The sequence below is a fragment of the Echiichthys vipera genome, assembly GCF_963691815.1.
Source record: "Echiichthys vipera genome assembly, chromosome: 17".
Classification (NCBI taxonomy): Eukaryota; Metazoa; Chordata; class Actinopteri; order Perciformes; family Trachinidae; genus Echiichthys; species Echiichthys vipera.
In genome coordinates this window covers 8,242,748-8,265,557 of record NC_139842.1, presented here as the reverse complement: position 1 = coordinate 8,265,557, position 22,810 = coordinate 8,242,748, and the positions used below count along the sequence as shown (strand labels likewise).

Sequence of the window (22,810 nt, the reverse complement as noted above, 5' to 3'; positions counted from 1 at the left end):
CTACGTGTGGGCGCTGCTAGCTGAAGGTGTGAGTGGAAAGAAGAGACATGTCACACTTGACAAGGGTGAAATGAGAGGATATGATTGGCTGTTTTCTGATGTCACGGATTGTGAGTCGTCCCAATTAGAAACAATCATACGCTGCTTAGTCACTCCATCAGTCTCTTTTCCACTGCTTTACCCATCTCTCTTTTCTCTCTCTTCTCTCTTTCTGCTCTGCATCGATATTCCCTTCCTCTTTGTCTTTAATTTCATGTCTTTATGGAATTTTTTCTTCCTGACACTTTCTTTTTAGTAGTTTTGTTGCCAATTCTTTATCATGGCCTTCCTTTTCACTCATATTTTGTTTACCAAGAGTCTCTCTATCTCTCCCTCACTCAGTAACAAAACATACTATATAAGAATATGAAGCACACAATAATAATGATAATTATAATTATGATGATGATTCCACTGTCTGCATCTGATTTAGTTTCTCCTAGCATTTAAACAGAGAGACTTCAGATGACAGACAGAGGTGATGATTTATTCAGGTCTTTGTTGTCAGTATCCTTAAGAGTCTGCTTCACTCAGGTGTTCAATATAATTGCCTCTGGTCTCAGAATTACAGGTTGGGCCAACCAAAAGTGCCCATTTTTGAGACAGAATATTGAAACCTTGCTCTCCAGCATCTCATTGCAAGAAGTGTTTCTGGTTTAAAATAAGAATATTCAGCCCAACTTACACCAAATGTCTTCAGTCCCACTGGGTTCTGTTGGGTTCGACGGGATGAGATCCTGTGAAAATAATGATTTGGCCCGCACAAATTGACGCAGGCACGTGCCCAGTCTACTTTGAGACCAGAAAAGAGCAATTATTTTGATAAAAGGAAAATTTCCGTTTTATGGTAGAATTTGGCTTCCTCTCCTGGAGCATGAATCCTTTCAGACAGGAACAAGCAGGCAACTACACACACATAAAGACATACAAAGCATTGCCAAAATAAGATTGAAACAGAATTGTTTAGAGATTAATCACAACCAGCGATAGCTTTTGCTAAATTAAATTTGCATGATATATTGATAAATATATTGGCTCAGTTTCTGGCCAATGGAAATCAGGCCTCTCGCATTTTGATGATTTTACAGCTAAACTGAAGAATGAAATGATCTTTTATGGGCTGACAGAATTCCCCTATGTCTCTAAAAGCCCTCACTCCTATAAACCTATTAGACAAACAATTTTCTGGAATAAACATGAAAAAATGCAGATTCCGCAAAAGCATTAGCACAGTGGCTAAACATACAAAAAAAATTATTTATCATTAAATCAAAGCAAACTTTGATGGCAAATGAGAGCCAGCTATTTTGTCAACAGGTGGAGTCAGTGTGTAGTCAGTGTGGTGTGGATGTCAGTATGTAAATATCTAAATACAAAAAAAACAACAAAACAAAAACATTTTTACATACATTTTTTCCATTAACAATCCAATACATGTATATAAATCTTTGCTCTATGCTATGTATTCCATGACTGGCCCTGCGCTGATCACAGTCCTATGTGTGCTGCAGCAAAGTGCGGCTGCTGTGATGAAGACAGGAAATGACACATCTTATAACATGGCCTCCCTCCTGTCCCACCATGCTCAAGCATTGCTTCAGTTTCTAACCCATTAAAACAAATACACACACACACGTACTTACACACACATATACCGTACACACACACAGGGCTACACGGAGAGCCTCTGAAGAGCACTTGTGTCTGAGTATCGAGTGAGCCGACCCTACATACAGATACAATACCATTAAAGAGCACTCAAGAGTCTTGATATAGGGGGAAAGAGACACACACTCACACAAATAATGCAAACAGTGAATGCCCACATTAGTCAGAGGCTATCAACACAGTGGAAAATGAAAAGCTAGGTCATGCATATAGCAATGGAATTACATACAGTGCACTGATATGGTTATGAATACAATCCACTACACGCAGTCCCCGCTTTCTACTTGTGTCTATTTGCATCCCCCCAATGCCCTCTTCCCTCAGTTGTGTTAGACCCACTCTGTGTCTTAGAAGTGTAAAGGCCTCTTTTACTCCAGGGATGAAGCAAAAACAAAAACCCAAAAAACAACAGAATATTCCTTGACGGTTTTTTTCGCATTCAAACCTTTCACACCAAGGCTGACACAAATATTAACGTTGCATGAATTCCACCGATAATTAAAGTTTCGCACCATCACACAACCATTGATTCATCATTACGTTTACTTCAATAAACCCACATTCAACTCTACACACTAGAAACAGGTTCGTGCGATACTATGGTCTTCATGGGTCCAAAAAACCTGTGGCCGAATCAAAAGAGACACAGATCCAATTGGGAATGAAATACACAGCTGATTGATTTACAAGCTGTCAAAACAAAACGTTGTGTTTTCCCTAATGTAATGTTAGTAGCCTTCTCCCCTGTGGCTGGTTGTGATTCATAGCCATCCTCATTGCCAAGAAAGTTGGTAAAATCCATACTGGCCTTCTCTTGTTCCTCTGATTGAAACAGCTCTTTATTTATCTCAAAAGTTCTCCTGCTGTCATGGTGATGGATGACTAAGGTGTCTCAGTAGAAGTTATCTTAATTATGCTAGATGCAACAAAACTGCAAAGCTGTTTGCTCTTTTGTACTATAACAATGGTAATAATAATAGATTATGATAATAGTTAGCATTGTTATACTGTATTATTATTATCAGTATTATTATTTGCTATAATCTGTGCTCCCAGAGCCCGACCTCTGCTCTCTGACCTTTTACTTCCTGAGCAGGGCATTCAACCAAGCAGGTCTTTTTCGTGTAAAAAAAAGTTACATTGTGATTGCATCAAGCCAGCTCAACTGCTACAAACCCATAACTTAAAAGGAATAATTGCCCTTGGAATGGTTGTGGAAATATAGATGATGGAGATTGAAAAGAAGTATAGCACAATCTTGCTCAATATGCATTTTTCTTTCAATATAAATACCATTCAGGCCCTAAGGCCTTCTTCAAGATCAATATTTTAGAAAGATTTGGAGATGGAGGATTACCCACAACATACCTTTCCTTGATAATGGTCCTTACAAAACTGAGATGGTGTTTCAGGTCTTTTATTTGAAAAAACTAACAAAAAAAGACTACTAGTGTCACATTGATCCGTTGCAGCATCCATCTAAGTAAAATTATAGGAGTCTATGTCCATCTGCACGTATGATTGTCCTTTGATTTTCTAAACGGCCGATCACCTGATCAACTTCACACTTGGAAGTGTATTGCTGAGGACCTATGAAAGTGCGAGCTCTTGATATCTTTGTGACATATTCATTAGTGTTTTATGTGCACACTGTCAAGTGTATTGAGATGGGACCCCTATTAACTGCTACGTCACCTTACAACGTACTCATTAGAGCTTGCTGATTCAAGAATAGATGAAGAAAGAAAACCCTGAGAGGTTGGATGGTAGCAAACTCAAACATTTAAGGCAGCAGCGGTGTAACTATTTGGATTGAAAAGTTTTTTTTCCCCCAGAAATAGCCTGGTCTTAAATAGCTTGCTGTTTGCATATGACACGTATACTCTAGCTTTGTTAGGGAACTCACCTATGTCATAGCAGGTGCATCGCTCAGGGCCCATGGAAGCGTAGTGTTGAGTGTGAAGTTTTTCAATGTGTGGTTCTCAAGAGAGTCGCAAGCAGCGATAATGGAGGCCAAGCAGTGAGCCATTTCCAAATAGGCATGTTACGAATGGGCGCTGGTAAAGTTCCCTTAATGTTTACGTTTCAGCACTTAAATTAATTCACTCATTACACTTTGCACAAGGAAATGTTTGCTTTTAAGAAGTATGTTCGACAATAAAGGCAGAGATTACATCAATGTTTATGAAACTATCTCATAACTGATTTGTTTTTCTACAGTGAAACTTCGCAGCATATAGGCTTGAGGCTAATGTGAGGTGGCATTACACTACACAGTTCTATAGCACCTAGCATTACAGTTGCTGCTTCATCACTCAAACCACTCTTTCTTTTTTTCCCCAAGTTTAGTCACACCGTGGATGAAGCAGGCTGAAGGCAGTTTGTACTTGTGAGAGTGTTCCTTTATGTGTGTCAGATGTGATCTTACAAAGTGACACTGGGCACGATCTATTTTTCTTCATTTGTCTCATGTCTATTGCTCCAACCTTTTGTTCTGTGTCTGTTAGCCCTCGTTTTTTTTTCTTCCAGCTGTCAGATTGCAGCCACTCTCACTCTCCCTCACACACACACACACACACACACACACACCAAAGACGTGCACACACAGCAACCTGCAAGTCTATCATAATTAGAGTGCTAAAGACAAGTGGTGTCAAGATAAGCCATGTGTGAACTCTCTGACATTTCAAGGTAACATACATCCACACACTATAACAAATCATGCAACAGTCAACCAAACAATGAGGTACAGCTTCGTCAGTCAACACATTTTGTGATGCCGCATTCTTTTGACTTTCTCACTATTCCTCACTATTTATTTTGACTCATTTCACCTCATTTAATAGCCCGCACCATAATGAGTCGTATAAAATTAAACCGTGAACATAAATGAATAGAGTTAATTTGTCCACCTGTAATAGTGCTTGTCTGCCCTGTCCAAGCCCATGTCTCAGTTTGGCTGAATTAAGTAGCAAATGATTCTGAGTTAGGTTTAATGGAGTGGATATGAGTGACTCAGAGTGAATGTAACCCTCGTTCGCCCAGAACCAGGCCCACAGACTTCTGCAGCCCGTCTGTACCGCAACAATCCAATTTGTACTTAATTGAATTGTTCTGAGCCCCTCATCCATATATTTCTTCCACGAGAAGCGTATTACTCTCAATCTGTGTGTGTGTGTGTGTGTGTGTGTGTGTGTGTGTGTGTGTGTGTGTGTGTGTGTGTGTGTGTGTGTGTGTGTGTGTGTGTGTGTGTGTGTGTGTGTGTGTGTGTGTGTGTGTGTGTGTGTGTGTGTGTGTGTGTGTGTGTGTGTGTGTGTGTGTGTGTGTGTGTGTGTGTGTGTGTGTGTGTGTGTGTGTGTGTGTGTGCATGTGCGTGTGATAGAGTGAAAGTATCTGTGTACTGCCAAATTTTAAATGCTCCATTGTTGATTGATAATTCTGAGATGGTGTTTGCATGAGCTGCAGCGAAGTGAGACAAAAATCAAAATAAATCTTCAACTAATTCTCTTCTCTGCTCTATTTACCCCCCCCCCCCCCTTTTTTTCCCCCTTTTTTTTCTGTCCATCCCTCTCCCTGATTCTCTTTTCTCAGGATGTGAAATCCACATTCTTCCAGTTCGGTGCCTCCATCCAGCAGGAGGCTCTGCTGATGCTGAACATCATGGAGGAGTACGATTGGCACATCTTCTCCATTGTCACGTCAAAGTTCCCCGGCTACCAGGAGTTCATCAACATCCTTAAAACTACTGTGGACAACAGGTAGGATCAACAAGACACCTGCTGTGCTCCACAGTCTTACTTTCAGCTGTGACAACCAAACTTCCTTTTTATTTTGAAAAGCACTGGATAAACTGAGTTGGTCGGGTAAACTCATAATAAAAGGCAGGAAGAAAGAAACTGTAACAATGGTAATGCTAGCATGTTGATGCTAAGTATATGAATAGACTATATATAAAGATGGAGGACAACAACAACTCCCCAAGAGTAAAGCAAAAACATCCACTTGCTGACAGTGAAATTTTTTCCAAAGATGGTTTCAATGCTGGGGTAATTTTAGATCGTTCTTATTATCCTTTTGTAAGTTCAAATGTAATTTTTCCTTATAAGGTTGGTTTGACTAGTTAAAAATGACAGCTGACTGCATGACCGGCATTGGTTCGGGCGTGTGTTTGGGTGAAATTTAGATACCACAGGTACACCACCCCATCACCACTGCACAGACCCTGGCTCCAAAATTGCAAGATAGCAGTGCTGGTATCCGGGAAATTTTGGCTTCACTGTTGTATGGTGGGAGAAGGTGGAGATGCACCATCAATATTTATATACAGTCTATGGTGCTAGGCAGATATAGTGATAACCGTTTTACTTTAATGTGTTAGCATGCCAACATTTCCTAATTAGCACTCAATGGGAATTTCATTAGTTTTGCAGTTATTTTGTTATAAACCAAATTACTGGTTGAGTCATTTCACTCAAAAAGGAGGAAACATCAGCGGATCAACATACATTGTTTAGGAACCATTAATGTCTGTACAAAGATATATGCCAATCCCTCAAGTAGATGTTGGGATGTTTCACTGGCTAAATATAATCTTTGACCTCCTGGTGTGTAGAGAAAAAAAAAATTAGAAATTATTCTCCAGGCAACATGGAACTCGGTACCAAATGTCATGGAAATCCGTCCAACTGTTCTTGAGATGTTTCAGTCTGGACCACAATGTTGACTGATCACCCGGCAATCATGTTATCCCGGGAGTCATGGTGCTACCTAACAGGGCTAAAAATCTATACCATATGAGGAAATGAAGCTCTACTCTTGACTTTATGTTGCAGGATTTTTATAAAAGACTTAAAGTAAAAGTATCGTGCCAAACATTGCAAATAACATTGCAGTGTAGATAAACAGCTGCCGATTATAGTAAGCATATAGCCTTAAGAGAGGAACTATGAAGTATATGAACTTTCCGTTTTTCTGCATTTCATCTATTCGTTGCCCCCAAAATCACCTCTCAATCCAACAGCTTGCACTAAGAAAAACTGAAGATAAAAAGCACTGTAGTGTTTCCCCATTTTGTGTGTAATATTCTCCATTATCACTGCAGATTTCCCCAGAGAATGGGAAAGTTTACTTTCTAGGACAATTACTGTGAACAATGTTTTGGCCTTGTATTCTCCGTCTACTCCTGTAATTTGAAGACAGCCAGCACTGCAAGGATTCCGATTCTGAAATTGAATGCAGATGACAGGTAGGTTTACTGACCATGCAGTTTGGCTGTTTGCCAAACTTTTAGGTCTTTTTGAATGATGCTGTAGCTCTCCAAAGAGTGAAAGATAGAAAAAAACTGCTGCAGACAACAGTAAGCCATAACTTTTGGCTAAAATGTCAAATTAATGATCCATGTTCAGCAATGTTGAGATGTTGGCAACGGCTGGCACCTGGACCCATGATGTATTAAAGCCCAGCTGAGGAGGGTCTTTTCCATTAGCAGTTACTCTTCATGTCAAAACAAACAGCGATTCAAAAGCTTTCTGCCTGTGTCTGTATTTTGGTAACACTGGTTAAAATTGTTTTAATTACAAGTAGAGTGGCAACAGATGGTAAACTGGCTGATCGAATAACATTATGAATTTGTCCCTCAAACAGGTGTTGCTATCAGAAAACCGGGAAGCATGTGCTGCTAAAAATGTGTCACAATTTGTCTAATCTGCCCAAATAAAAATCAGATCCTGTACAAATGTTCTCTTCCAACAAGTCCAAAGCCCCTTGTTTATGCTTTTATTGTCAATCAATAGCCACTTCATATAAATTTATTAAAAATGCTTTAATGAGCAAGATATTACCACAGTATTACAGATTTGTAATAAAAAATGTAACTTAACATCCCGACTACCCCGATCAATATTCATTCCACCTCCAGAACTGATGTTGACCTTAATGCTGAAGTCATGGCCATCATTCATGAAACAAGAGATAATAAACCTGATTACCTGCAATTACCTGTTGTCGATTTACTGTGATAGCATTCAGCTGGTGCACGGTGTCTTAGTCATGGGCAGACAGTCTTCATACTAATGAACTTCCATCATGCACAACAGAAAATTAGACCAGCCAACTCAAAGAGTCAAGGCTGGCCTGAGCATGGAGACTTTAGTACGTGTAGTAGCCTAGAAGAAATACAGGCCTAGATATATAACATGAGAGTGAGGGAATATATTTTGTGGATGACTTACATGGGCTGTCTTGTGGAGATGAATGCTGGCAGGTAGGTGGTCCGCCTGTCAGTACAATCTTAAGATTTAAGGGAAAAGTGCTGGCTTTTTGAACTGGAATGGCTGTTCAGGCATTGGACCCATTTTCACTTACCTGTATGATCAGGATCATCTCGAAACACACTGGGTGTACTCAGATATCTAAGCAGAAACCTATATCTCATAAAGAACTTGTCAAATATGGCAGCTTTGGCAAGTGGCCAATCAATCAATCAATCAATCAATCAATCAATTAGATTTAATTTGTCCCATAAAATTGTACAACATACAACTCCAGTGAAAAGTAATCCTATACCTTGTGCATGATTCATCATGAAGCAGAATGTGGCTGCCAGGTCAGCACACAGAAAGAGTCCGGGTTAAATGGTGCCGTCCGCTATCTCCTCTATCGTTTTTTGAAAGGGCACTCATCAGCAGATGGTGATCAGTTGACAGCTCTGCCCCTCTCTTCACTCGAGTGTCCAAAACATACGGCCTCGGATCAGATGATACGATCACAAAATCGATCATCAACCTTTGGCCTAGGGTGCTCTGGTACCACGTACACTTATGACCATTCTTATGTTCAAACATGGTGTTTATTATAGACAATCCGTGACTAGCATAGAAGTCTTATAACAGACGACCGCCTCGGATTTAGACCAGGGAGGCCATTCCTCCCAATCACGCCTCTCCAGGTGTCTCCATCATTGCCCACATGGGAGTCCCCTACTGGAGCCCCATGCAGGAATCCATTCGGGGGTTTCCAAGAAGGCCGAATACTCTGAACTGCTGTTCGGTGCATATGCACAAACAACAGTCAGAGTTTTCCCCCCTACCAACCGCAGGCGTAAGAAGGCGACCCTCTTGTCCACCGGGGTAATCCCCACACCTGCCCGGCGCCTCACACCCTGGGCAACTCCAGAGAAGAATAGGGTCCCACCCCTATCCAGGAGTACGGTTCCAGAAACCGAGACTGTGCGTGGAGGTAAGCCCCACCAGATCTAACTGGTAGCGCTCCACCTCCCGCACAAGCTCCGGCTCCTTCCCCCACAGAGAGGTGACATTCCACATCCCCAGAGCAAGCCTCTGCTGCCCATGTCTGGTCTGTCAAGGCAGAAAACAGGGAATCAATTTCCTGAACTTTTAAAAAAAAATGTTTTAAACATTGCAGTATTACATTCTCCCATAGATGTTATTACCCCTGAATGTGTCTCTGTGCCTCATCTCTCTTTACTAGTTTTGTCATCAGGGACTTGTAGACCATTATCACTCTGAACAGCAAGCCGCAAACCTCACTCTCATGTTACACTCACTACCTGTCTGTTTTTGAGTTAATGGCACGATGGCATTTCCTCTGTTTCAGCTGCTCTTTCGCCTTGCACACTGGGACCTGCTGAATATTATCAATTGGGATGTTGTGGAAAAGAGCAGCCAGTCCCACTGGATGAAAAAATAAACTTTAGAAATGCATTATCATTTTAATAAGAGCTTGTTACTTCTAACTCTGACTACACAACTAGAACAATTGCCTTTGAAATATACAGATCTTTTATTTTTAACAGCTGCTTTGAGAATTATAGTATAAACACTTCATGTCAAAACCTTTTTTTGTCCAAGAGGAATGACAAAACCTGCATTCCATGTTGATAACAGCATTATACTCTGATAGCTGTTGTCCTCAATTAGCACGCTAGCTACAGGCCCTTTCACATTAAGAGGCAACTGTCGGTTCTCCTTGTCCTTTAGTTGTGTTGGCTAAAACCTGCTGAGCATCATTTCCAAAAGGACCAGCTTTAGCATTTGCATTCTCCATTTAGCCTTAATGCATTCTCCAGACAATAAGCACTTTACACCCATTAGCATTCGCATCACACTCAAGAATTATATTAATTATAATGGATAATTATAACTGCCCTTGCCAGCACCTGAGCAAAGTTAATAGTCTATTAGTTAAATATTAACATTTCACTCCTGTCCTCGTTATCCTTGCTTTAGTTTTGTGGGCTGGGACCTGCAGAATATCATCGTTCTTGACGCAGTGGAGGAAGACAGCCGGTCTCAGATCATGCTCAAGAAGGTCCAGTCCCCAGTGGTCCTGCTTTACTGCTCCAAGGATGAGGCGGTGTACATCCTGGAGGAGGCTCGCTCTCTGGGCCTTACCGGATTTGGATACATCTGGATTGTGCCTTCACTCACGACTGGGAACCCGGAAATAACGCCTGAAGCGTTTCCACCGGGAATGCTCTCAGTGTCATATGATGACTGGGACTACCCGTTGGAGGCGCGAGTTCGGGATGGTCTGGGGATCATAACGTCAGCAGCTGCTGCCATGTTGGAGGAGTATGGCGACATCCCTGAAGCCAAGACATCCTGTTACGGCCCCATGGAGAAGACTACCAAGCTTCCACCCAGTGCGCTACATAAGTAAGTAAAGGCGGAGTATGTGGATGTGTTTGTTTTGGCATTCATGCCTATAATGATTAGAAATACAGTGAGCTATGTATCTTTTTAGACGGCAGAAAATAGAAACAACAGAATTATAAATTATCTCATGGGGTTCTGTTTATTTTTATAACATAAAGAGAGTGGCTGTGTTAATGCATATAGACATTTGTGCATGTGGATTTTTGTTTGAATGCATGGCTTCCTGCCACTGTTTTCACCCATAGTAATTAGAGACTTCTACCAAGTTTCCACCAAGTTTGCGTTAAGGATTGAGATTGAAGAAAGATGCAATTATTGCGAAAAACAAGAGTTTGAGAGTAAGAGCTAAGAGAAAGTGTGGGAGTCAGGGAGAGAGGGGAATGAAAGAGGTGAATGAGAGTTGAGGAGGGAGTTTGCGATTTAGGCACTGAAGAAAGAGGGAAGGGAAGAAATTGAGACTGGGGTAACAGCGGGAAGCTGCTACAAATGAGTGCTCTCCAAAATTGAAGAGCTCCTTGATGAGTCCTTCTGTTCCTCTTCTCATTTATTCCTCCATCTCTCATTCACTCTCTTCTGCCTTCCTTCTCATCATGCGCTCACTCCCCGGCAGCTAGTCGGAGATGTTGCAGGTCCTGCCAGCTCTGTCTGGCTGTCCATCTGTCAGGGGAGGGAGAGACACACACAACCTGTGTTTACATCTCAATGTTGTGTTTTTTTAAATAATGAAGTGTGAAATTAGGAATCTTAAAAAAAAAAAAAAAAATCAGAAATGTTGTCTGTCTCTTTACAGTGCAACAAAAAGATGCTTAAATGAGGATATGGCTGAATGAAAAAACAAAAAAACAAATTAAGCTACACTTAAAAGCATAATGATGTGTTTGATATTTCATCAGTTTGGCAAACACATCAGTATAATATTAGGAATTGATCCAGTGTTTAATTCTTCACTGTAATCATGTCAGCAGCATGCATGAGTTTGATTTTTCATGGCTGGAAATGCGGCTGAAATAACTTTAACATTCAGAGGAAGAACAACAACGTGTCCTATATGACTTCGTTTCGAAAGCTAGAATTATGCTTTTCTGATGTCTAGTCACTGGTCTTTAACCATCATCATCTCAAAAGTTTGCATGATATTCACTTCAGAGTTAGGTGATAAGGGATGAGAGACTGAGAGCAAAGCAAAGGAAAGAGGAAAGAAAAACATGTAGACAGGTATATTTCCTCTGCTAAACATGTACTACTTAAGTAAATTAAGATTGGAAATCTAACATTTTCCTGAGGCCAGCATACACTGAACATATATACATTTTTACCAGCCTAAAACATTCTATTGTACTGGTCAATTAATCAACCAGGAACTCTTTTGACTGATGAGACTTATGTTACATCAAGGTTGCTAATTTTTCCAACTAATATCCTGTCAAATGTGCCTTAGTATTCAATATACTTTTGATCAATTCTCATTGGGGTTATCCAGAAACCAATCCAAGTAAAGTCTGTGCCGTCTGTAGTAAAGGGGGTGGGAGATTGGAGCATTCACCTTAAAAACAGGGCTTAGTTCACTCTACCTGTTTATCTTTGTTCCTACCCTCACCTATGGTCATGAAAGCTGGGTCATGACCGAAAGAACGAGGCCCCGGGTATAAGCGGCCGAAATAGTTTTTCTCAGGAGGGTGGCTGGAGTCTCCCTTAGAGATAGGGTTAGAAGTTCAGCCATCCATGAGGGACTCGGAGTAGAGCTGCTGCTCCTTTGCGTTGAAAGGAGCCAGTTGAGGTGGTTCGGGCATCTAGTAAGGATGCCCCCTGGCGCCTCCCTAGGGAGGTGTTCCAGGCATGTCCAGCTGGGAGGAGGCATCAGGGAAGACCCAGGACCAGGTGGAGAGATTATATCTCCACACTGGCCTCGGAACGCCTCGGGATACCCCAGTTAATGTGGCCTGGGAAGGGGAAGTTTGGGGTCCCCCCTAAAGCTGCTGTCCCTGCGACCCGACCACGGATAAGCGGTTGAAGATTAGATGAGATGAGATTTCAGTACTCACTGAGGTAACAGAGGAGTTACTGGCAATGATCCGCCTTGACTTATAAATGATGGTCATTTTGTGTAAAGAGACAGTAAAGTATAACTGATTGTACCTTTGATGAACTCAATAGGACTTTAAATACCAATTCTGCACTAATATAGCTCCCCTTTTGTCAGGAAACACAGATACACTAAAGAGAATTACCAAATATCCAGAGCCAGCTGACTTTGTTCCCAGCATGCTCTGCCGCCTCAGGTTGTTACCCAGGTGATGAGTGGCCACAGATGGCTCTGTTGTGGGTGAGAGAGCTTAGCCAATAGGGCTTCAGGGCCAGGACACGAGAAACATGATTGGTCAAGGCTAGGTCGAGGCGACGGGCCAGTGTAGGTTGTTAGACCATCAACGGCTGTCAGGGGATATAGGAGGACATGGCCAGCATACGCATGCTCACTTACACACACACACACACACACACACACACACACACACACACACACACACACACACACACACACACACACACACACACACACACACATACACACACACACACACACACACACGCACACACAAAGGTAGGCAGATTGTCTGTATGTAGAAATGTACAGCCCCGTTGTGACATATTGCAGTATTTACAGTGGGTCACAGTATTTTATCCTTCTCTGGACCCACTGCTTTGTTATAAGCAAGATGTCAACCAGCATTGTTTTATAAGCATTCATCTGGCATGCAGTTATAAATCTATATGTTTTCTTAGCTTGAACGCCTCTCAGATGAAACTTTGATTTGTGACAACAATTTCATTTACGGCGGATGCTGCCTTAAGTTAACCAAAATATGTCGCAATAAAACAAAACGGTTTTGAAGAGAATTAAATTAATGTATGGTGCTAAAATCACAGATCACAGTCTGTTGTTCCGGCTAGGGCAGACACATTCTGCCCGGTTTATCGATTGGTTGGTCGATATGCTCTTGTTCAACCAAATTCCCATTGGTTGTACAATTGCTGAAATCACACAGCTGGTAGCATTAAAAGGCTGTAGAGGCGCAGCGTTTTATCAGATGAGACGCTTTGGTTGCATCACAAAAATGTTGGCACAAGCTAACTTGCTCTGGCCCTTCTGGATGAAGGGAACGATGAAGCATGACGCTTGTTGGTCTACGTGGCCAACAGTATTCATTTCTCCACCATTACTGTTGTTCAGCTCTTGTACATATAGGATGTGATGGTTGGTCTTTGGGGTCAGTGCGCTGTCACTCTGCTGGTGTTTGTGGCTTAGTGTAAATACTTGGCGCTCCCATTGCAAAGACTTATATACAAAATATGCTAGCCTCAGTAAAGCACACTTTGGTGGACAAATAACGCAACACTACCAAAAGTGCACTCCCCTGTGGCCGTTTGTCTAGAGATAATGTGCAGATTTGTTTCCCCTCCCATCGATCAATCGATTGGTTAAAGAGTCTGTAGAATTTTAGCAGACCAAGACTTTGGATGACTACAGCCACAGTTCTGGTGACCAGCACTGTGCAGACTAGGCTCTCAGTGAAGTTTTACCTCACTCACTTTGCCCCTTATAGCTGTAATGATAAATCCACTGTGACACATCCAAGATGAATATGTTTTGCAGAGTAATCAGAAAATAAAATAAAATAAAAACCAGAGACAAATGACCAACTAAGAGCGCTGGCCAGTGCAGCAATCAAACCAGGTGACAAGCTGTGCTCAAATTTAAAATATGCCTCCCTCTTTTCCCTATTGTGTGTCACACTATTTAACACTCAGTCTCTACTGCTGTGTGTGTGTGCGTGTGCATGTACGTGTGCATGTGCATGTGTGTTTGTGTGCGTGCACTCATGCGTGTTAGAAACAAGAGAAATACCCCCCCCTTAAGAGAATGTTCTGTCATGGCAGATTTACAGTGCACCGCTCACCTTGCTGTGGTGAACAGTGGGCCTTTAAGGACTTTAGCACTTATTTATCAGTGTGTGTGTGTGTGTGTGTGTGTGTGTGTGTTTGCGTGTGTGTGTGTGTGTGTGTGTGTGTGTGTGTGTGTGTGTGTGTGTGTGTGTGTGTGTGTGTGTGTGTGTGTGTGTGTGTGTGTGTGTGTGTGTGTGTGTGTGTGTGTGTGTGTGTGTGTGTGTGTGTGTGTGTGTGTGTGTGTGTGTGTGTGTGTGGTGGTAGAGTTCTGACAGGTAATTTCAGTGTCTAGCCCTGATATATGAGGGTCAAAGCTCAGGAAACACACATGTATGCACATACACATTACACACACATATTGAGTCCTGGGGGCAGTTTTCATGCAAGTTGTGCAGTGTGTTGAGAACTGAAAAGATCCATGTCATGTGCGGACAAATGTTTAGTTAAAGGTTAAATATGGAGAATGAGCAAACAGCACCATCTAGTGTCTCAAGATCGTAGTCGCAACAACAAAAAATAATTCAAGCAGTCGCACCATAAAAAAAGTATTGCAGAGGAGTTTGACTGACAGTTACAGTTAGCCATTGCCGTTACAGCTAAGTAAACATGGAAGTTAGCTTATCGATCAAGGAGAAACATAGCCACTTAGGCAAACGTTTTAATGCCGTTGAACTCCTTCATCTCAGTCCAACGAGTGAATGCTTGGCCTATATTGACTCGAACCTAGGCCACTGGGGCTTTGTATATGGAGCACCTGATCTACCAGGTGAGCTACTGGATATGTGTTATGCTTTATAGTAATATATTCTACTGCCATACATACACTTCTGTTTGCAGTTTCCCTGTGAGCTGTGACTCCCTGTGACAATGTGATCTCACAAAGAGTAGTAGTATATCCTAACACCTATGGAAGGGTGTTCATATTAAAATGAACTCATTCACTAATATGTGCATAGAAATGTTTGGACATGTTTGTGCACAAAATTAGTGTGCATGCAGAATATCCTGCAGATTCATGACACGTGCACACCAGACAATTATTGTTCTTCCACCATGTGTATGTTGGTGAGTCATAATTATTCTAAACTGAAAGACCCACTATTTGCAATCAGCATACTGCCACGCCCCACATCGACCTCTAGGCTATCATTGAGAAAGCAGTGAAGTTGTTGTAAAAGAGAATTTTGGCCAAAAATTAAAAAAAAAAGAATTTCATGAATGAAGAAATTAAAACAATAGTGTCCAATGTTGAAGCCAGAAAATGCACACTTTTTCACAGTGTTTACTTGGGAGTGGTGTTGGTATAACAAAAAAGAAAGTTAAAAAAAATGACTTGGGCTGCAATAACCGAGGCGGTGAATGTTGTGTCCCATGAGATATGGACTGTGGCTCATGTAGAAAAGAAAGGATTTGACATTAAAGTAGAATAACACACCAGAAGAATGAGACCCATCCGTCCTAAAGAAAGCCTGAAAGTGAGAGGAATGAGAAGAGAGGAAGCCTTACAGAGTGAGTTGGATAGAGTTGCTCATAATTTACTATGTACATGTGGGTGTGAGTAAGACTATCTGCAATCATGTAAAGCAGTCATTTTACCCCTCAAATCTCTCCTGTCAGCTTAAGTATTGCCTTGCAGCTAACACTCTGCATGAGGAAGAATCCTTTTAAAATACATCTTGGTACATGAGCAGGAGATGTGTGTGTGATGTGTGTGTGAGTTTGCAAAGCTCTCATTTTAATATTGTTGACATGAAAAGGTGATTGCAAAGCAAAAGCAGGTACTTCCATATCCAATCCAAAACAAAGAGCTAATTGCAGTTCATGTTCCTTAGCCCAAGATTGTTTAGCCCAGAGTGGGCTTTAGACATTGTTGTTGGCTGTGCATTTTAACAAGACTGCAGGATCACTATTGTATTGGGTTGAGGGTGGACCTTTCTAATAATAATGCTGGTTACAGCCAAGACTGACCGAGCTAGAATCTAAGCTAGGATAATTAGCTTATAGTTGGACTAGTTTATCTGGTTTCACTTTTTTCTTTGATTAAGCTACAGCCTTACAGTATGTGATTTGAAAAACATGTAATACGTTACACGCATCATTTAATGCATCAAAACTGATTTCTGAATCATAGGAAACAGGTCAGAAACAGTTGGTAAACTGGCTTTAGCTAAAGCTACAGTTGAGTGTTTTACAATTAAGCACTTACCATCCTATTATGCTCCGTGCCCAGTATTGAAATGCTGAGCAGGTCCGGTTGATTCAGGTTTTATGAGATGGCAGGAGTAAAAAAACATATCATCAGTGTTTTGACCTGTGATATTTTGTAGCTCTTAAAACTAGAACATGTTGTGTTTTTGAAAATGAAACACTAATGGCATAATAATTTTTAAATGGTACAACAGATGTCAAAAAAGTTGTTGGTCTTAACTCCATTTTGACAAGTTATGTAGAAAGTGATTTTGTTATGCAGAACAGTTTTCTATATTGTGTTCATTGTCCAGGAATAGCATAGGATTGACAGCTAGTGTGTTACATCTCAGAGATAAATGAACCATCATGTTGCTTTTGGTTTGACTGCTCAGAGAACTATGGCAAATCCCCTAGCACAAAGAGCTGATTAATTTTTCATCAGAGGTAAGGGTATCTAGGAACGGTCTAGTGTCGTGCATGGTTTGCTGAACTAAATCTTGATTTGCATATTGGAGAAAACCCAATGCTATTCAAACCCAGCAAACAGTATGAATAATCCCCAAGCCAGTACACACACAAATACAATTTTTCTGCAACAAAAGAAATCCTGAAGAAGTAGCTGTGTGGACATATGTTGCGTTTTATGGTGCGACAGCAAGCTTGGATAAAAGAAAATGTAATTGTTTGCATTCATCTTGTGCTGTCTAAACTCCCACTAAAAAATAACTGCAGAAACACTATGCCACTCACAGACACCAGGGGCAACAGGAGGGGCAGAGACTCTGCTAAGCTAGCACCTACTTCACCTTGTGCAGTCATCATTCATGCTACACTTAACACATGCCAGTGTGTTTTCAAGTGCATACCCACCCTTGGGGATCTAACAGCTCCCATCTTGTTTTTCAGACTTCTTTTCTCGACAAAAGATGAATGTCTTTAACACACACATGGCATTATACACTTCATCTTAACATCTTTGTGAAGAGCCTCTTTTATGCAGTAGAGTCACTTCAGAACCAAAAAAGATGTAATTATTAATATTATTAATCTTCACTGCTCACTGAGTGCAGAATAACAAAAAACAGCATGAACGGAGAGTGTTCGGGTTTGGCCCTGGTTGCTGTTTAATGCAGTGTATGCGTGCCTGCTGCAGCGTAGTGCATTTAGTGCTGGATGCAGTGCTCCCCTCCTATCCTGTCCCCTTTTACTCCAAAATAAGAGGAAGAGAGGAAGAAAATAACATTCAAGATATTTTTATCCTAACTCTGTCTAGGCTTGGTCCTCTTCCTCTCCTGTCACACTTCTCTTCTTTCCATCTCTCTCCCTCAATCTCTCTTATCTTTATAGTCTTTTTTTTTCTCCGGGTGCTCCTTCTCTGCTGTCATCTCACCTCTGCACCGTCCCCTCATTCCCCCTAATGAATAGAGAGATTACTGATATAATGGAGGCTGGAAAGTGAGAGAAATTGGATCGCTTTACTATGATCTCAGTGCTACAGGGGAGAGGAAACATTAGGTGGAGAATTGTTGAGGTGGGCAAAGTAATTGTCTGTGTTTCTGTGTGTGTGTGTGTGTGTGTGTGTGTGTGTGTGTGTGTGTGTGTGTGTGTGTGTGTGTGTGTGTGTGTGTGTGTGTGTGTGTGTGTGTGTGTGTGTGTGTGTGTGTGTGTGTGTGTGTGTGTGTGTGTGTGTGTGTGTGTGTGTGTGTGTGTGTGTGTGTGTGTGTGTGTGTGTGTGTGTGTGTGTGTGTGTGTGTGTGTGTGTGTGTGTGTGTGAATTCAGGGACATTAGGGTTGTTTGGGGTCATTATAAAGCATAAACACTCCAGCCTGTGTCCGTATCCTAGCAACGCCCCATCAGGTCCACCTGTTTCATGGGCGTCGGCCCAAACCTACTTGCACACACTCATGCATACACAGAAAATCTACCCATCTTTTTTGCATTCTGTTGTTTTTGTTGTATATCATTAGGATGCTCTTTGACTTTCACATGGACAGGTAGAGATGAATAAAAGTAGTCATGATGATAATACATATAATTATATCTTGTGTATAATGAGGATGTTTTCTCAGTGGTGCCCATTTTTCATTTAGCCTGTTTGGAAAAGCTGAGGGTGCAATTAAACTGAATTTCAGACATGCATAATTTTTTAAAGCTGCACTAAATATGATTTTTATGAAAAATCTCAATGTTTTTATGAGCCTTAATCACAAAGATGTGTTTCAACAGAGATGTTTCCCAGTCACAAGTTCACACTGTTTGCTTGAATTTAAGCTCAGCCCATAGAATGATCATTGGCTGGGGATATGTCCACAGGAAATAATAAATCAGGTTGTCTGAACATCCTTATCGTATCCCTACCAGCTCTACCATTGTGTTTACTGCTTTACCTTAGTGTACATGATGTGCTACTCACATAGTGTGTATTTCTATCATTCAGCACAAGTTTTGACACTGTTGAATCAGAGTTACATCAGATCCTCTGTAATAATGCAGTACATAACTTTTTTTGCTGGTTTGCGTCAAAAGAAATATGCGCATGACAGAGACAGAAAATAATTCAAATGAGCAGCAAAGGAGAGTAATGCACAATAAACAGACAGAAAGAGGAGTACAAACTCTGACTGTGCATGTGTGTGTAAGTGGTGTGTTTTTCTGGTGTCTCTTCCAGATGGAAGGTTGCAAAGCGCAGAATGGGCTGTTGTCTAAAAGAGCAGTCTGGGAGCTGATATTGATTCTAGCAACCTCTTCCTCTGCTGTAGTCACACATAATTGGGTTCAGCGCTGCATCCCTTGTCCAATCAAATGGCTTAATACAACTCACCTGGTTACGAGCAGACCAATCAGATTATTTTAATCACAGAAGCCATTCAATCCCCTTATCTCTGGTTGATTTCATCTGAGCATCGAGTGTGTGTGTGTGTGTGTGTGTGTGTGTGTGTGTGTGTGTGTGTGTGTGTGTGTGTGTGTGTGTGTGTGTGTGTGTGTGTGTGTGTGTGTGTGTGTGTGTGTGTGTGTGTGTGTGTGTGCGCGTGTGCACGTGTGCGTGTGTGTGGTTTCAAAAGCACATTACGGGATTAAAAGGTCATTATCAAAACGTTATTTATGACCTTTGCGTCACGTCAAACTTTGCAATAAACAAACTGAAATTGTATCATAGTGGGTTATGTAAAGATTTCTCAAGTGCAGCTGTGAGTGTCTGTATACAACAGCTTAAATAATAAAGTGAGTTTAATTAACTTACTTTGAATTCAATATTACAGTTTCATTCAGCAGATCATGTGTTGCTTAATATTCTGCATTACATTAAAGCCATGAATCTAAATTGATTGCTTACCAATCAAAGATTTTAAATTAGATAACAAATTATTCAAAGTTTTGCAGAGACAGACATCCCACCTGCTTCGAATGTTATCAGATGATTGAATGGGTATTATGAGTTTTTTATCACCATCATGCATATGAGGCATCTCTACCTCTTAGTTGGCTCAGTAGGCCGCAGAGCTGTAAGATGGCTTAGTATGAAGAGAGACATGGTAGGGAGAAGTATAAAGAGTGAAACTCTGCGTAAGGAGGAAGGTCAGTGCGGTGTTTGTTGCATGCGTGAAACCAAAAGACAGCATTGACCTTTTTCAAATTACGTACCCTGCATGATTTAACTTTCTGACTGAAAGTTTCGTACATAATATACTTAGTATTTAAACCACTGTCTTTTCCCTCAACCTAATCATGGATTTTTTTTCATAAACCTAACCAATTATCACTAGTTTTGCTTGAATTTGAAATGGGTGTCCCAGTGTTAAAAATAGTGGGGACTGTTACCATGTCAATAGATGATACTGGCCTTCTGAACCTATATCATATAGGCTGATAACCACCGATAACACCCATTCAGTGAAGTGAACATTCGAACAGGTGAACAACAGAATCAGAGAAACACATATAGCGGGTAAGATATATTCAATTTAAAATAAACAACTCAATTATGAACATTTGGGCGTTGTATCAAAAATGTCTTTATCATACATTAGTATTCGCTTTGTCAAATCTAAAAGCACAATTTATGCCCCTTGAATAGATACGACAGTGCCACCTTCACACACTGCAGCATGTGCCTGAACAATGTCGTACACAGCATGAAACACCTCACCTGCAGCGCTCCACTGTGGCTTTTCAAAGACACGTCACGTGGGTCCGTGTTCCATTTAGAAGTTTTTCCCTGTCTGTCGCCCTGGCTCCAGAATGGAGTAGAAGAGGAAGAAAAAAGGGGAGCTGTCTCTCTTTTGTTGTACATGACCGCTGACAGAAGGAATGAGGGAGACAGAGTGGGGAAGGACAGCCATGATTAATGTAGAGGCTACGTGGACCCAAGAATATCTTCCCACTGCCCTCCATCTTAGTTAATGTGACCTGCCATATGGGTCACTCATTACAGTGTGTGAGCATGCGCGTGTGGGTGGTGAGTGTTAGTGCGGACAGACTATGCCTTTAGGTACTATCCATTGTCACATTCTTTTTTCTCCCTCTGTGATTCTTTTCTGTCTAGAGCAATAAGCAACTAATCCTTTCTCATTTCTAATAAACACACACCGCATTTCCATACTGACAATTCTGTAATTCTGTTCTCATATTTCAAGGAATTTTGTCTGCTAACAGGTAATACCAGGCACACAGACATACAGTAATTTGAATATATATATATATATATATTTTTTTTTTTATCCCTCAGCATTACGCTTGACTCTTAATACAAAAGACCCTGTGTGAAGTAATACTAGTAGATTGTAAATGGTCTTTGTCTCATGCTAATGCAATTCAATTTCCCTTTTCCTGTGTTTCTCCTCGCCTCCATTCATTTCTTTTCCTTTTCTAATTTTTCTACCACCATCTTTTTCTTTGTCCTTATCTATCATACTTCTTCACCCTCTGCCCCATGCCTCCTCCTCCTCCTCCTCCTCCTCCTCCTCCTCCTCTACTCCTCTACTCCTCTACTCATCTCACTCTCAGGTACATGATGAATGTGACATGGGATGGCAGAGACTTGTCATTCACAGAAGACGGCTACCAGGAATTCCCAAAGCTGGTGGTCATTGTTCTCAACAAGGAGAGGGAGTGGGAGAAGGTAGGAACTACACATGCGTGTGTGTCTGACTTGGTCTGTGTGTGTACATGCGTGCAGAAACGTACACATATTCCTCTGAGTTCTACCAATGAGGACACCTGAAATATTTATGTGATTTTGGGGTTTTATTCACCAATTACATATGTTGCCTTTCAAAAAGCATATTCTGTTATTTTTGGATTAAATATATTACAATTTGACAGCTTTTAAGGACAACAAATGCAAATTTGCAATAGCTCTGACCATGTAAGTGCATGCATCCATGCGTCACAAACACTTGACCTCCATGGTGAAATTCAGCCTTCTATAGGAAGACAACTGTGGACCCACTGATCGATCAACTGACAAAGTGAGCTACAATTAGCTGAACACTAACAATTTAAATGCAATGGGATTTAGTATTATTTTCAACAACACCGTACCTTTCTTTGAACATTTAGAGAAATACTAATTAAATATTGTGTAATTGAACAGGGGCTGTACTCAACATTTAGAACATTAATATAGCAGCAAACAAATATTTGCTATGTAAAGATATAGCAGAGTAAAGGCATCCTGAGCAGAGAATGAAGTCACTCTCCCTCTGTGTGTGTTGTAATCCGAGTTTCTCTGTTTGTGTTGATAGACGGCCCGGACATGTATGCATGTTTATGCATGAAGCTGTGAAAAAACGTTGGTATTTAACGTATTGGGGAATAGTCTGTGAGAGTAATTTAGAGTACAGCTCCTTTAAGTTACTCTCGTTCTGCATTGTTTTTCTGTTGGACTGAAAATGTTGTAATAAACAGTTGCCCATGAAGTTGCAATAATTTAGTGTTTAGACACATTCCTTTTACTTTTATCTATATGTGGTTTGATTTTCACTGAGATATGTTTGGAAGAGATTGATCAGTGAAGTTTCGCGAAGATATACACTTCAAGTATATCAAGAATAAATCACATTGTCTAAATCATTTCATGAGAAGAGGTAAAACATATTTTATTCCAACTTCATGGGAAACAGTGAATATTATAGTATATGTCTTATATATATAATATACTGTAATAAAAGTATATTATATTTTATTGGATATCTCATACTATATTAAACTATATAATGTTATGTTAGTCTGTTTTATTACATTATACTATTCATTCATACTAATACAGACAAACACAGTATCATTACTTATTCAT

At 40.8% G+C, this 22,810-nt stretch overlaps 1 protein-coding gene across 1 annotated transcript in view; it reads left to right on the top strand.

The window, feature by feature from the left end:
* grin2aa (glutamate receptor, ionotropic, N-methyl D-aspartate 2A, a) overlaps positions 1-22,810 on the top strand; it is a gene marked incomplete at its 3' end in the record, with an annotated part of 160,186 nt that overhangs the window by 94,268 nt on the left and 43,108 nt on the right. Inside the window, exons 3-5 of the mRNA XM_083930963.1 lie at positions 5,299-5,465; positions 9,954-10,382; positions 21,520-21,634. Coding sequence (XP_083787089.1) covers positions 5,299-5,465; positions 9,954-10,382; positions 21,520-21,634 — 711 coding nt within the window. The remainder of the gene's footprint in view (positions 1-5,298; positions 5,466-9,953; positions 10,383-21,519; positions 21,635-22,810) is intronic.